This window comes from Numenius arquata, chromosome 5 (genome assembly GCF_964106895.1).
Source record: "Numenius arquata chromosome 5, bNumArq3.hap1.1, whole genome shotgun sequence".
Taxonomy (NCBI): domain Eukaryota; kingdom Metazoa; phylum Chordata; class Aves; order Charadriiformes; family Scolopacidae; genus Numenius; species Numenius arquata.
This window is the reverse complement of record NC_133580.1, coordinates 69,807,563-69,823,976: the sequence shown is the minus strand read 5'-3', so window position 1 is coordinate 69,823,976 and position 16,414 is coordinate 69,807,563. Positions and strand designations below refer to the sequence as shown.

Sequence of the window (16,414 nt, the reverse complement as noted above, 5' to 3'; positions counted from 1 at the left end):
ACCTTCAGCCCTCCTCCCCCCACTGAAAAAAAAACACCAAGGAAAAAGCCAGTCAATAATTCCTTCTCATCCCGCTTTCAACTCTGGGCAGCAGCAACACACTACGCCGCCGGTTCCTCCTCGGCTATCCCTCATTCCTCTACGCTTCCCAGCCCCTTAAAATCCTGGAAATTCAGCTTAGAGTAGCCTCTACCTTAAAATCCAGCCACTGCTTTTACATAGGTGAAGTTCACACCTGGCAGGAGCGAAGGGTAAGTTACAAGCAAATCCTTTCACATGATATTTTTTCTTTTCACATGGTATTTATTTTAACGACTTTAATAATTTAAAAGTCTGGGTTTCTTTCACATTGGCATCTAATGGGCGGGTGGGGGGGAAATGACAGGGAGAGCACCACTGCAGCTTGTACCCACGTTCGTCCTTCAGACCACACTGACACTCACAGGCAGGTGAAGTCACCGAGAACTACAATCGCCCGCCGAAATACAGCCCTGCAAAAGTTGAACTCCACAATCTGACATGACAGAAGTCACCAGGAAAGGTCTCCAATGGGCCAGAGAGAGGAGGGCACAGGCTGGGACAAATCAGCTCACATACGTGCCAGCGTGTGAACCACAGAGGCAAACAATCCCATTTAAACCTTCTGCAAGTGATTGGAAACGACTACGACAAAATTTAAGCCTGTCATGAAGTAGTTGCTGGGGTTTGGGAGCCTTAAGTGTTGGGTTTTTTTGGTTGGGGGTGTGTGTATCTCTGTACCTTGCTCTGAATGCACAAACATTTTCCTTTAAGTTATCAACCAAAATAAGACCCAGACGTACTCCTGCAGACTATCACATCAGCAATTGCTAAGCAGCAAATTCTATTCCCACACTCAATATCCAACTCTGCACATTTTCTTAAATCCAGCTAGCCAGTTTGTTTCCTTTTTTCTTTTTTTTTTTTTCTTTTTTAATGGAAAATATGTACGTTTCAGGAACAACCAGAACAATAAAGCCCGGGAGCAGCCCCAGCAGAGAGTCACGTTTAGGTGCAGGGTAAACTGCACCTCCCCGAAGCAAGGAAAGGGCAAGGATCTAGGGCAGACGGAGCAGTTCTCGGGGCGCAGAGCCCGGCGCTCGTCCCACACCACCCAGTGCCAGGAACCTCTCAGCACCTCCAGCTACACCGGCTCCTCCCGAACGCTGCGACTGAAAGGATGCGCTCCTAATGAAGGGGAAAGCCATTAATAATTAACGTCGCCATTAAAAAAAAAAAAAAACAACAAAACAAAACCAAAACCAAACAAAAACACCAACCCCAACCTAAGGTATGTGAACAAAAGGATGATCAAATTCTCATTTCCATGTTTGCTCGGGAGCAGGGCTGCAGCACCGGGCAGGAAGCTGACAAAAGGGAAACCAAGAAGCCGGGAGCTCTTCTCAGCCGCTTTTACGGCGAGGAAAATATTCCCCGTAAGGCCACGGACCAGGTGGAACGCTAAAAACTTGCGAGGAAATAGGATTTCCTTCCAGCGGCGGCCGCTGACAGCTCGCTAACGCCAAGATAAATTGAAACCATTTAAAAAAAAAAAAAAAAAAAGTTTCCAAACACCGTAGAGAATTTTTAAAGTACCACCAACTTCACCACCGCCAGACAAGCAAGGGCTCTTACAGAGGCGAACTCTGCAGGACAGAAGCCGGGGGGGTGTGGGGGGAAAGCGGCGGTTATCCCCGCTCCCGGCTCGGAGCCGGCCCCCTTCCCGCGGCTACAAGTGCCGGGGGGCGCCGCTCCCCGCCCGGCCCGGCTTGGGATGCTGATGGCCGAAGGGACCGGGCTGGCAGGTGCTCTGGGTTCCCTCCGTGTCGTCCCCGTCCCCCGTCCCCCCCCCATCTCACCTCCGGGGCTCGGGTTTGCGGCGCTCCGGCTCCAGCGCGGCGGCGGGCGGGGGGCTGCGGGGGCAGCCGCGGCGGCGGGCGGGGGACGGCGGGGCGGCTTCAGCGGGGCATGGCCGAGCGCCCCCGCCTATAGCAGCTATACCTGATCCCTCTGCCTATACGTCCGCCTGCCTCCCGACCCGCTGGCGGCTCCGGCCCGGCGACCGAGAGGCGAGGCGGAGCGGGTTGTGCCGGCGGAGCCCGCCCCGGCCGGCATTTAAAGCCGTCGGCAGGCTCGGACGTCCCCTCGCCCGCTCCCATTCCCGTCCCATCCCATCCCCCGCCGCCTCGGCTCGGCTCGGCCGCCGTCACGGGGCCCCGGGGCGGGGAGGACGGAGGAGGAGTCTGCCCGGGCTGCCGGGGCTACGGGCGAACCCGCCTCCCCGGCCCCGAGCCCCGCCGGCCCCCGGGCAGGTGGCTCCGCCGAGGGGGGGGGGGACCCGCGGTGAGGATGGGAACCGTCCCCCTCGGAACCCCCCCAGCCCCTCTGCCCACACACCCTGCCGTCCCAAAACCCGACCCACACCCCCCAAAGCCGCCTCACGTCACTTTTTTTTCCCACCCCGCCCCGTCACTCGGTCACTCACAGCTTCTTACAGCCGCCCCTCCGACCACTTTTCCACGGCCATCCTCTTCCTCGGCCCAGGAGATGCCGAGATGCCATCCCAACAAAGCCAGGGGGGCGAGACAGGATGGGATGGGAGCACGGGGATGGTTGCACGCTACCGAGGAGCTTATCGTGCTCCCCCCAACCGAAAACACACAACCGAGGTAGCACCTCGGCCAAAAGCACATACTACAGAGCGAAAGAACAGGAAAAACGTAGAAAACGCCATCCGATCAGTTCCTTATGATTTTGCAAGGGAATAATACCTTCCGCGGAGCTCCTCCTTAGCTTCCAGCATGACAAGGCTCACCCATCACCCACGTGTAGTCTCAGTTCACCTCCCCCTCTCTCCTACTTACACTAATTGCCCTTCAAAAAGTTCGTTCCAGAGCCGGGATGGAAGAGAGGACTAATTCCAACATCCCAAATCTTCAGTAAGCTGCGGCTCTGGCGCTCAGCTTTCCTGCCCAGGCCGAGGTGACGAGATCCATCAAATATTTTTTTAACCCAAGGGGGGCTCTGCGAACGGCTCACAATTAACACGGCAGAAGAGCAATCCACCAGCGGGAAGGACACGGATGCTCGGGGGGGAACAAAGGAGACCATTGTAGCTCCGTAGAGGGGGGGAAAAAACCCCCTCCACTTCTTAGGCAAGGTTTAGGATTACCACACGGCGACTTCAGCTACTCCTTCAGCTACCAACCTCCCCTTCTGTCACCCGTCCAAGTTCCGTGCTAGGGAACGACACGCGCTCCCTCGGACAGGCAAAAAGAAGCAGCAGCACCTGCAGATTGGAGCGAGAGCACTGCAGAAACCATCTCCCTGCCCAGTTCCCCCTCTCCCTTCTGCCGCCGTCACCTCGGCGCTTTCCCCGGCCTCTGAAAACAGGTCATTGTCTCTGAGCCACTGTCCCCTCACCCCCTTTTTAATGGTTTTTTCCCAGATCTCAGACCCGTAGCCCGCACGCGATTCGGGCTGGAGCTCCTCTGCTCCCTTGAATAAATCAAATTCCTGAAGTACCTGCTGTTGAACAACCGGTGGGTTTCCCATGGGACAGGGACAGCTTAGCGATGACTTTCATCCCTTAGAGCTATATTTTATTCCAACTAATGACAGTCCCTGTACTAAGAAAAGCAAAGCACTAATCAACTGAGCACCTTTGTATACTCGAGTGCTAACCCCAATAACTATCCGCCTTCCCCTCAACGGCTCGGAGCCAGGGACTGCTCCCTTCATGCTTGAACTCCCTAAAGACACTCCTGTCAGTTCCTACCTTCAACTTCATTCCTAGTTATAAATGAACTGGGAAGCTCCCAAAGAAAAGACTCGTTAGCTACTTCAGGAGATTTTTTTGTTGCTTCTTGCCACTTAGACAATTACTGGGGGTTTAGGATCCACCCCCCCCAAGCGTTTAGATCCCTCAGGGAGAGCACCTCTCGGAAAGTCCTCAGCAGCTGGCCCTCGGCTCGCTATTTCAGTAACAAATCTAACTAACTCCCATTTACCAATTCCCTTTCCTCCCAATTCACTGGAACTTAAAACACTGTCATCTTAAACCTACGCATTTCATTTTCTGGCTAAAAAATGTTTTGACATTAGGATGCGTGATTTTAAGTCAGTCTTTAAATATGCCATCGCTACATTTAATGATCTAAAAAACCCTCCCCAAACCATTTCCAGGAGTCCTTAAATCAGGAGCCAAGGCAGTTATCTCGGCCAAGTTTGAAAATGAGTACACTCTACCTACAAAGGTACAAACCCAAGTAAAATGGCCTAATAATCCTGCCTGTCACCGTGATTGACAAAATAAACCCCCATGTGCTAGAGCCGACTTGTCCCGTGTGCCGTATCTATGTACCTTTTGGCATTGCTTACACACTTTGTATTCCCTCTTCAATATTACCCTGTCGTTCCCAGTATTTTTTCCTGTTTGATTTAATAAAGGGAGATAAGCCCGTCGCTCCGGACGACGGCCCGCTAGCTTGCCAGTCACAGGCAACGAAGAAACAGCCTTGTTTGGGAAGTCTTTGCTTGTCTGTTCGAACCTGCCTCTCGAGTCCGCCGGCTTCAGCCCCGCACGAGGGCTTTGTGAAGACACGGAGTGCCACCAGCCTCGGCTAGAGCCAGCCTCCCCCTCGCCACCAGGAAAAGCCTCCTTCAACCGTGGCACGGGACAGGATGCCGCGTTCGATTATACATTAGCTGAAATACAGAGAAATTATTTTTTCTGCCTTCTAAATCCAGCAGACAATTTTTCCCCGTGAGGTGGCAGAAGGTATCGGTGTCAATCCCAGCCTTTGACACGTATACGGGTAACGAGAACAGCCCAAGCCATGGTAAAAAAGAAAAAAAAAAAATATCAGAGAATGTGCAAAGGCACGTGCTCAGTGGGACTGGGAGGGGAAAAAACTTTCCCCATGGGCAGGTTATTCCATAAATACAACTCGCAGCGTTTCTGGTAGATTCCTCGGAAGCCGCTTGTGCTGACCGCAGCGTTGCCAGTCGGGGACGGCGCTGAGCGAGATGGAAACTGGCAGCTCCCGCCTTTCCAGGGGTTTGTGAGGACTCCCGAGTGATAAAATATTTGCGTTGGATTAAGTCAGGAGTAATTCAGTCTAAGTCAGGAAGTTTCAGGGGATAAAACTATTCCGATAGAAAGAACCGGGTGCAGAGAGACCACAGCTGTACTTGTCTAAGAGGCTTTTTGTATCTTTTTCCTTTGTGGACAAACGGTCACTGCCAAGTCGTCATGGACAATCATAGAATGGTTTGGGTTGGAAGGGACCTTAAAGATCATGGAGTTCCAACCCCCTGCCCTGGGCAGGGACACCTCCCACCAGACCAGGTTGCTCAAAAAGCAACACAGGCTCAACCCTGAAAACACTCGTGCACGCGAGTAATCCTCTTTACGTCAACAAAGTCAATAATTTTCAGGACTCGATCCTTGATCAGGGTGATTTCCAAGGATCTCGGAATTTGGGGTTTGTTTTAAAAAAAGACACAGATACGCAGCTCATCCTAGCTGTTGAACTCGGTGGAACGAATTCCTCCGTTACATTCCTTAGTGCTACAGCTGAGTTAGTTCAAGAGTACTGATTTCTGAGGGCAACCACGATAAACAACTCTGTACCTCTCATATTTGTAGCCCCTACTTGTGTTGAAGCCACCAAGAATCGGCGAGTTGTCCATCCTTGCCCGCCACTTCCCAGGAAATCTAGAGAGAACCCAGCGGCTCAGCAAGCATTACCTGACAGCTGGTTATTAAAGGTCTCGTGGAACTAAACCCATTTATTGGCTTTCGAAACTTGATTAGCAGGTTCTGCATTTTTCTCGTTAGCCGTGAAAACAACGTTCAATGGGGAACTGACTTTTCAGACTCCGTAAGAGCCCTAATTCAGGCCATGACCAAGCGTCCGCCCACTGCGAAACCACACACAAACACCCCAAACCAGCAAATTGCCCAAGCCCCGCTGATTTCCCCTGCGCTGGCTCAGACTTTTCATCTTTTGGAGGAGGCAGAAACAGGAGATGCTGAAAAACATTCAGCCGAGCTAAGACGCAATCAAACGCTGGAGGCTTAAGGTTGTTGGGGTTGGTTGTTATTTTTTGCGATGTGTGCTCGATGCGCTTATCGTTAATAATACATCACGTCTGCTTGAGAGCAAGGAGCAATCCCGGCTGCCTCGGATAACCACACAGGCCACAACAGCCTCTTCATTCATCAGAGAGGAGAAGGGTGTGATGGGGATTTCAGAGTCAGGGTCGATCGCTTCTGGTACCTTCCAGTACTCCTGATGGCCCAGGGTACTCACCTCCAAAGCTTTTTTTCAGTAGATCTCTAGTTAAGGATGGGAAGTTAATCACCTGGAGATCAGAATATGACCTAAGATCAGAATATGATCTTAAAGGTCCCTTCCAACCTAGACAATTCTATGATTCTGTGTGTAAAAATAAGTGTGTTCTACGCCTCTGGGAAGCAACACAAGTTTGTGCTGTGCACAGATCTCCAAGCAAGACCCACCGGTCTCTATTTCCAGGATTGCATTTTCCAAAACGCTCCTATTTCCTTGCAAAAAGCATCCCGTATCTTTCCAGCAAGAGTAATTCCTCCCCATACAGCCCGGCCCTGCCTTTCACATACAGGAGGAGCCCCCGAGAGGCTGGGAGCCTGCCCGAGGCATCGGCGCTGCTCGGGGGCCCTCTGCTGGGAACCTGCCCCCCCCTTTCCCGGCCATGGGCACCCCCAGACCATCCCCGCTTCCCCCTGGGAGAGGCGAGGGGCTGGGGGGGTTCCCCTTCGCAGCGAGCTGGGCATCCTGCAGGACGGCTGGAGCTCCCCGACCTCGGGCAGCAGCGGAAAAAGGCAATTTCACATGCCTGAGGTTATGTCCTGCTCCATCAAAGAGCCAAAAACATAAGGGCTTTGTTAAAATAAAGAGAGTACGTTTGTTTTTACACCCACAAAACCCACCAGGGGCATCGGATGCTGAAACACACGCTTCCGCCACCTACAACCCTTGGGATATTGAAATAACAAATGCTACCCCCCCTCTGGGATGAGGACAGGAGGAGGGGGCTAAAGATTTATTCTTTTCCCAGTTTCCCCCCCCAGCTCTCATTTACACGAGTCTCTTCCTCATTCCTCAGCTATTGGCATCCTGGGCTTAAAAAAAAAATTAAAAGTTCAAGTTCTGAGACGGGGCCAACCCGCCCCCCAGTCCTTTCGTACAGCACCCGTACTGTGGTCCAGACTGATGCTTCTGAGCACCAAATCCTTATAAAATATAAACCATTATCTACCAAAATCCTTGTCATTCTGCAATTTTATCGTCGAGTGGAAGGACGTGGAGAAACCTCACCCACTCTCAGTGTGAGGCCGAGCCCACCAACATGACCAGCAAAGACAAAACTTGCAATATACTCCCAAAAATCAGCAGCCCCCTCAATGAGCCTTCTTACCCTCTGGTTGAAGATCCCTTCCAAGAAGCAGCTGGTGGTAGGCATTAGGGTTAGGAGACAACGTACAAGGAAAACAGACTCCAAAAATGAATTCTTGCCTCTCCTACACCGACAGCATCTGGTCTTGAGCACCAAGAAGCAACAGGGAAGCATCTCGAGCACCAGGGAAGAGCAGCTTGAATGGCAGGTCTCCACGATCCACTTAATTGAAGACTACATCTTCTCCTGATGCAAAAAAAAAAATCCCCGCGGGATATATAACTGCCAGGCCCCCAGAAGGTGGAACATGGTAAGGTCTTTTTGAAGCAGAACTTCCCTTCCAATGGTAGCTCCAAGCTCAGCTAAGGGATTCCAATCTACCAGCTTTCCGGCTAGTAACACCCAAGATCAGATATCTTCTTCAGATATATTCTTCAAAAGGTGTCCTGTACCCGACAGCCTTCGTCGAGGTGAAATGTTCCACAGACACCTCCACAGGGTGTTGGAGATGCCAAAAGGCAGCAGCAGGAAATCCAAAATACGACAAAAAGCTGTATTTTTATGTGAAATCTCTTCTGCTGTGGAATGCGCCCTCTTCTCTGTGGAGTGCTTCTCTTCCCCTTGCGCTCTCTTCACACGGCAAACACATCCAGGACCGTGCCACGAGGTCTGAAGGGCTTTGCTTTTTTGACAGAACAAGCCGCAAACTGAATATTTATAGGAAATACCTTTGGTAAACACGTTTGGCATCTCTGCAACCATGAAGTCAAGATACGAATGACTCCTTTTTGTTCTAAAGGCAGCACCAGTAACACGGGTACTGTATTGATAAATACCAACTTCACCTAATCCGGCCACACATACACCGGAGCGATGTATCGCATTCTCAGGTGACCTCTTGTGACAGATATTTGCAAAAAAAAAAAACCAAAAAAAAACCAACACACTATAAAATGATCAAAACAGAAAACTACACAGTAAAGCCCACGGAGATCTATATTGCTTAGCGCCAGACAATTAATCATTAATTAATTTCCAGTGCTATTCGGGTTATTGTTCTTGGAACATTTTTTTCCCCTTACTTAGCCAATTTAAACAACAGATATCGATCTAAATGTTTCTTCTTCTTCTTCTTCTCAGGTCATCTCAGCTCTTTGCCAGTAAGCATTTTCCTATTCTAATAATACACACTCATTATTCCCAGTGAAGGGCAACGTTTCCATTGATTAGCTTTTAAGGTGTTGCCTGTTTTTCCCTTCCCCAGGGGCCTCTTTTGATAGGGAGAAAAAAGCTCCCCAGGAACAAGTGTTAGTTGCAATAACGTTAAGGCAATCCCATCATATTTTCCCTTCTGTCATTTCATTTCTAAACTCCAGGTCATTTTTACGCGGGACACAATTTATAACGCTACACACCAAAGGTTGGCTCATTGTTGTGGTTTTGTTTCCCTTGGGAAGGGCTTCGGTGCATTATCCCATCGTCTGTTGTGGGGTATCAGAAAAGTTTGCTTTTCTTTTCAAACAATTAAACAGCGGCATTATCATTCACTACTTCAGATTTTCGCATCTCTTGCTCTTTCTCTATTCTTTTATATAAATATATCCTAAATAAAACATTTAAAAACAAACACTGGCAGGTCATATTTAGCCAGAAATTTGTGCTCTATAAATAAAGCTTTGAGGACATAATGATTTTTTTTTTTTTTAACTATTTGTCTGGAAATTCCAACAGAAACACACTATTTTACAGCAAAACAACAATCACAGAGCTGACTGCTCTTCCAACCCTCTTCCCAGCCCAGCAGCCTTCTGCCCCGGCAGCTTCCGTGAGCCTGGCCAGACGAGGAGCAGCCCCAGATCCTATGAGGACAGGCTGAGAGAGCTGGGGGGGCTCAGCCTGGAGAAGAGAAGGCTCCGGGGAGACCTTTGAGCCCCTTCCAGTCCCTCAAGGGGCTCCAGGAAAGCTGGGGAGGGACTCTGGATGAGGGAGGGGAGCCAGAGGAGGAGGGGGAAGGGTTTGACACTGACAGAGGGGAGATGGAGCTGAGATGTGGGGAAGAACTTCTTTGCTGTGAGGGTGGTGAGAGCCTGGCCCAGGTTGCCCAGAGAAGCTGTGGCTGCCCCATCCCTGGAGGGGTTCAAGGCCAGGTTGGAGGGGGCTTGGAGCAACCTGGTCTGGTGGGAGGTGTCCCTGCCCAGGGCAGGGGGTGGCACTGGATGGGCTTTAAGGTCCCTTCCAAACTGAACCATTCTATGATTCTCTGATCTTAGGGATTCATCACAAAGGAAGGGAGAAGCAACCTGAGCTGAAGTCACCCAACACGCTCCATCCGAAGACCTTTGGACAGACACCTTTAGGTCTGACAACCCTCCTCGGCCAACCCTGTTGAACACTCTGACCGTTGTTCGGGTGTTCAGCCGTAGTCGAGCTCTGTGCTTTACATAAATCAACACCAGTGGGTTCAGAGGAACCACACCGAGGAGAAACCCACCTAACAGGACCTGTTGCTAAAACCACTTATTTAAATCCCTCCTGCAGTCACCTCCTGCAGCGGTCCCTCGAGAGGGCTGCAGCAGAGAGCCCACATCAGAGCAGACCCCTATCTCCTCTCCAGGGGAAGGAAGCAATTTGTTGAGCCAAAATTCAAGGGCAAGGACTGTCTGGTGCTCTGCAAGAAGCCTCGCAGAACCTTCTTGTGAAGCACCTCAGAGGCACTAACCTGCAAGAATGGCTTTGGGGACCAGGCTGCCACGTCCAAGAGAGATGAAGTATGTGACTGGCCTCAGCTTCTACAGGCTTCCAGTAAGGAAAATAAATTGAAGGCACATCATCAGCTTAAGACTAATAGAAATGAAGGCACTGTATGAAGTCAAAACGTGCAGAAACAATATCTTCTGCCTTAAAAACTAATAAACTTAGGCTTCACCTCAACATTTATGTAGCAACAGGAGACGACTGTCTTGAGACAACATTCTGTTCTGTGTGCTCTATGGGACTTGGGGCACGACAGAGTTTTGACAGATACAAAGGGACAGCGTGTTCTGGTGGAGCATTTTAAGAAAATAGTAGTGCTGTCAAAGGGCAAGCTTTCATTTTATGCTTACACTACACCAAAATAAAATATTGCCTTTGGAGAATCTCACATATCATTTTATTAGTACAAACAGACAAGGAGTACCTCCATCTCTCAGAGCCTTGAACTTTCCACCTGTGTTTCCCCCCACCAACATTCACGGTCCCACCTGAATGCCCCCATCCTTCCCCACCAAGGGAGAGGACATCCTGGAGGCACCCTACCAGGTGGTCCTCTGAGACTAGATCGTTTTCTTACAATTCCCTGCCCAAAAGGAACACTTGGGCCAGGCCAGGGTGGCCTCCTGACCCCGGATGGCATCAGAGGCAGTGAGGACACTGATGCAGCAGAAGTCGGGGGAAAAACTGTATTTCCCACCACTCAGGACAACATCTTCTGCTCTTTCCTTTCTACTTTGCCACCTACCTTATTCTGAGAGGTTAAATTCCAACTTCCATCTCACATCAAGACTTCTTACTGAGTCGATGGGGAGATTCCAGAGGATATTAATTGCCGTTTGAAATCACTTCAAAGGACCGTTTTTCCACCCCTCTCGTATTAATAGCCGGAATGAGGAAATTGGTTTGGATTTCAAACTTACATCTGCTCCCTGAGTCTCTGCTCATTTCGAAAACCCATCTCAAACCAAGCCTGTTTCTATTAAAAGGCTCCTACTCGACACGAGCGCTCGCACCCATTCCTTTCCACTTCCACACGTATCTAGAGCCCCGCGTTCCAACTGGCAGCCAGCGGTGCCAGAAATAACCACAAGAAAAGGCTGCCACGAAATCTCCAGCCAAGTTTTGAAAAGCCAGGAGCTTTACACAAGCGTCTGTGCTTGGAGGGCTTCACCTACAGTCAACCTCAGCTCGGTCTTACAAGTTTTGGGTATCACGGATCAAATATCAAAAAAATGTAAACGCAATTACTTTTTTTTTTTTTTCCATAAAAACACACGGGATCACTGTTGTTTTACAAGGCTGAGAGTACATATTTCTAAGAGCCCGCTGATGTTCCTGCTAATGGCTGGGTTTCGTTCTTAAGTGGCTCCCCCCTCCCTTCAAAGTCTACACTACAGCGATTTTGGAAACTGGGTCAAAATGCAATTATCCTTCCATTCCCATGCTTTGGGGTGGGGAACAAAAAACTAAAAGGAGGAAGAATGGTAAAAAGAAATGGGGCTGGCCGTAAGCCAGCGTTACACTCCTCGCCTTCTCACCTGTGCCACAGCCCAGAGCCACCCCCAGCCCTCCCAGATCCTTGTTTCCCAGCAAGGCTGGGAGGGAAGAACGCACTCTGTCCTCCCAATGTGGGGTCTCTGCTGGCCAGACCCCACCACCACTGCCCTCCCCCCTGTGCCAGAGGACGGGGACAAGCTGGAGATGCAGGGGGGAGACCCAGAGCACGGGGCAGCATCTCCTGCAGAGGACAAGCCAGGTTTTCTCAGCAAGTGGCCGTGGCTGGTTGCCCTGTGGCTCCTGGTCTCGCAGGGGAAGCTGTAGGAACCAGCTCACATCTCCAGAGCTCTACCCCCTTCAGCTCCCCATCCCCATCTTTTCCTTTTTCCGCGGCATAAGCAATCTATCCCAGTACCTCGGGTCCCCCAGGCCACCGAGAAGCGGTTTGCTGGTCCCAAATGGCTCATGGACCTTCTTGACTCGAGAACTAACCATCAACTGCTTCCTGCAGGACCTTGCTCCTCGCTGACTTGTGTTTTGCAGAGTCGCTCACCTCCTTGTACTATCAAATTATATTACGTTTGCAAAGATATCAGTGAACTTCCTGCATTTTCTCCTCTCACCCATAAGTTTGCACAAGCCAACTCTTCATTTAGTCATTACAAGAAATCAGCTTTATGAGGCGTCCGCTTTTGGTGCCGTCACCTACTACTTCGGCTACGAAAACCTAAACTCTGCTTTCACGGGTAAACACTTTCCAGGGGAGGAGGAAAACATGTGCTGTGTGTTTAGACATGCCCTCATTATTGTCACACTTATAACACCCTCTATCATGCCTTATCAAGTTGCACATCTCCAGCATGCAGATGGTTTGTGACGACACGTTGAGGAGGCTTTCAAATGCGGATAAGGGGATGACTCAAAGACTTATTTATTCCACATCTCCCTAACTAGGTCTCCCGGAGACACACAGAGCCCATTATACATGGCCCCCTCGTCTTCCTCCGTCTCTCATTGTTTCTTGTTCATGCAGTTATCACAAACCGATGCCCTTTGCTGCTCCGCTCCCTGGCTTTGTTTTCCATAATTCCCAGAGTATCAGCCCCAACTCTGCAGCGTTCCCTGGCTCTGCTCCCAGTCAATAATTGCAGGTTTAGAGTTGGGTGGTTATAGCTGCAGATTGAGGCCTAAAAACATTCAGCAGCATCCGAGAGGTACAGAGGGACACACACAACCTTTCTCTTCCTAACACCCAAAGCCGTTTATCTTGCTATCGCAACGTTCCAGGGAGGTGTTATGCCACTTATCTGAACGATTTAAGCAGAGCAAAAAGTTGGCTCAGCCAGAGCGTTTGCCACCGACAACAAACCACAACACTGATGTTATCCAAGAAGGAACTGCAATGTGTTAGCACAGGCTAGACAGAACATACACGGGATTTTAAAAAAAAAAAAGTGAATTTTCATGAAATCACTCTGTAGTCATCCATAATTTGAGCAAGCAATAAGAGAAAGGAAACTGGACAGGTTTCCACTGGATATTTGTGTTCTTTCACATGTGTTGGAAGACACAGAATTTCATATCCACTCAAGAAAACCTGAGAACTTGATGTCAGGGGACTCCCCCAGCTCCTACGAGTATCTAGAAAAACTCTCCTGCATTAGTATAACCAAACCTGGTGCAAAAGACTTTGCGCCTGAAAAGAGTTTTATCCGGGTCATGTCCTGTATCAATGGGAAAAAACTCCCTGGGATGCCAAATCTGCCTCCCTGGGGAGGGAATTCCACAGAGGGAAAAGGAAGCGTTAGGATTTCAGCCTGGAAGTCCCTGCATCCCTCCTGAAGGCTTCTGCCCCTCGGCGGCCGGTCCCCGGTGAGGCTTGCCCAGACCTACCTCCAGTCCGTCCACAGAACCAGCTGCTCCATGGGGTTCCCTCGGCAGGAGGAGAAACGGTGGTTTTGCAGCGGTTCCCCTTCCACATTCGCTCCAGCTCAAGGAGAGAGGCAGAGCCCGGCAAACATTGTCCAAGCTTGGAGAAACGACTTCTTCACTTCAGGTCTGCTATGACATTTACTATGGCCCCCTTCTTCCCTCCCCTCTGCCCCCCCAGTGAAAAGGATCAAAATAGTTCCCCCCGGTGACATTTTGCTTCATTTGACCAATCGACTGTGGGAACGTCTCATTAAAGCCACCGAAAGCCAAGCAAGAGCAGCAACACCCGCCACCACAGGGGTGACCACAAAAGCAGGGGCCACACGGTGAAAACGCAACCTTTCTGCTGCCGGCAAAGAGGGCAGAAAGGGGTCGGGAACAAACAGGAATATCCCACTACTACGATTTGCTTTGCGTACGCCGAAGGTGTAAGCTGAGCCCTTCACCTAGTGACATTGAAACTAAATACGTGTCAGCTATCTGTCCGTGGTCCGACCTGCCCATCTTGGGGCCGACTGGGGCTAGTCCGGCTTCTCTCCAGCCTCTGGGAGCCTCACTCCAAGCACCCAACCCTTCACCCCACTCACCTCATTTAATCCTTTCCCTCATCTATTTCTCCTGGAAACATGGTCCCTCGAGAAGCCATCTACACTCACTTCTACCTAAGCTCTTACCCATTCTCCTGCTGTGCCAAGCTGTGTCCAGCTCCAGATGAAGACCAGATTATACCACCCACCCAAAAAAAGAAAGAAAACCCACCCCATGCCGGGTTTGCCACCCCCAGCTGTCTGCTGCTCTAGGTAACTTCATGTCTAAAACCTTTGCACGCAACATTTCCATCCCAGGAGAAAAACAGGAGGAGCCTTCACAACCAAGGGGCAAGCAAGAGAACTGAGCCTCCTTCTTCTCTTGATGTCCAGAAGCTCCAGATGAAGACCAGATCACACCGACCACCAAAAGAAAGAACGAAGGGAATGAAGCAGAGCGGGGATGGGGAGCCAGGAGAGTTGAGATGGCTAATCCCCTTGCTGAAGGAGGAAGTAGCCCCTTGGAGGTCAGGAACGGCCATCCCACCCACTCGGCTTGTCCCGTGCAGGGTTTGCCTCCCTCACCTGTCTGCTGGTCTAGGTAACTTCATATCTAAAACCTTTCCATTTCAGCAGAAAAGCAGAAAGAGTCTTTGCAACCAAGGGGCAAGCAAGAGAACAGAGGCTCCTTCTTCTCTTGCTGTCCAGAAGCAATGAAGACATTGGCAAGCTCTGGGTTCAGCAATGAACTCCACAGTGCTCCTCCCTTACATCACGTTGCTTACTCCTCATGGCATCTAGACTTGCCTTCATCCTGCTTCTGCACCCAAAAGCAAGGACTTGACCACTTGCTCAAAATGTGAGATGTGCCTCCACTAAAACTGTACCACAGACACCAAGAGGGATAAGATTTTCCAAATATATTAACTCCCCACAGCCAACTTTCGTAACAGAGAAGGCACCAGTCCCACCTCCATCCATCCCACACCTCACTCAGCAGCTACGTCTCCCTGTAACAAGCAAACAGCGCGTTTCCCTTCCTTTTCAAGGCAAGTGTATGAGAGAAAATACGAAACTCAAAAGCTTTTCCCAAGGAAATCCCTTCTCCCTTCCATCTCGAACACACCAAGTCTTCTGGAAAGTATTCCACTTCCAGCATAGATCAGATCACGTAGGGCTGAAGTACTTCTTTTTCTTTTTTCTTTCTTTCTTTTTTTTTTTTTGAAGCTGTTGAAGCAAGTGTAGCTGTGGTAACGACAGCCTTGACTATAGCACTTGCCAGAGCCCTGCTTGGGCTGAGCCCCTGCCGTGCAGCACAAAGACGGGCTCGGGGACAGCCTCTGCTCCAAAATGTTTAGTATCCGAGCGGACCGGGCACACGGAGGAGGTGCCATCTGTGATTTACAGCTGGAGGGACAAAAAGGAATGGACTTACTCATCTGCAGCACGGAGGCAACAAAACCAGCCTTAGTCCCGCTCCAGCACCTTGCCCATTTTTTTTTCCTTCTCATCCCAACGTCCCTCCAGGGAATGGAAATTTATTATTAGCCTCTAGTTAAGCCTCAGAAGAGATTTTCCTTCCATAATTAACTCTTCACAACACTTATTTTCTTGCTACCTCTTTGCTAAGGCTTTTGGGAAACAGGGAAAACAAGTTTTAAAACGTTTTTGGTTTAAAGAATGGTAGTAAGTGATAGAAATAACATCCAGGCCAGCACGTTAGCGGTGCAGGGCAGCACTTCTCATCTCCCATGGCTTACTTAGAAACAAAGTTCAGCAGGGCCCTGACACGTATCTCAAGCCTCATGCGGCTCTTAACGCGCATCCCCTTCCTTCAGGAAGGCGTCTCCCAAGCCCATCACTACATCTTCCCACCTGAAGCTCTCCAAATAATCTGCCAAACTTATCACCGTAAGAGTAAACGAGGAATAAGAGTTGCGGTGCCAAAAACCAGCAAGAGTTTTGGGAAGTGTCACAGCAAGACAAGAAGTCCACAGCCCCACGGTACAGAGCACCAGATGGCACAAGCGTGCCCTTCCCATGCAGGATTTTCAGCGTTTTATGGAAGAAAGTCTATGACCAACTAGATATCAGCTCTTCTGCCACAATTACTATCTGCTCTCATGGGTTCTGGTTTACAACACAGAACCACGGCTGTGTTTTCATACCTGGCCCAAATGAAGTCGGTGCTGCCAAATTATCTGATAACGCACAATTTTACCCACCCGTACACGTAACCACAG

General features: G+C 50.1%; 1 protein-coding gene across 2 annotated transcripts in view; it reads right to left on the bottom strand.

Moving 5' to 3' along the window:
* The window catches only part of SLC4A4 (solute carrier family 4 member 4), a 198,896-nt gene extending 185,090 nt beyond the window's left edge, over window positions 1-13,806 (bottom strand). For both annotated transcript variants that reach the window (XM_074147199.1, XM_074147198.1), the window contains exon 1: window positions 13,606-13,806. In XM_074147199.1, the coding sequence (XP_074003300.1) occupies window positions 13,606-13,637 (32 nt within the window). In that variant the 5' untranslated portion in view covers window positions 13,638-13,806. The remainder of the gene's footprint in view (window positions 1-13,605) is intronic.
* Window positions 13,807-16,414: the final 2,608 nt, after the last annotated feature.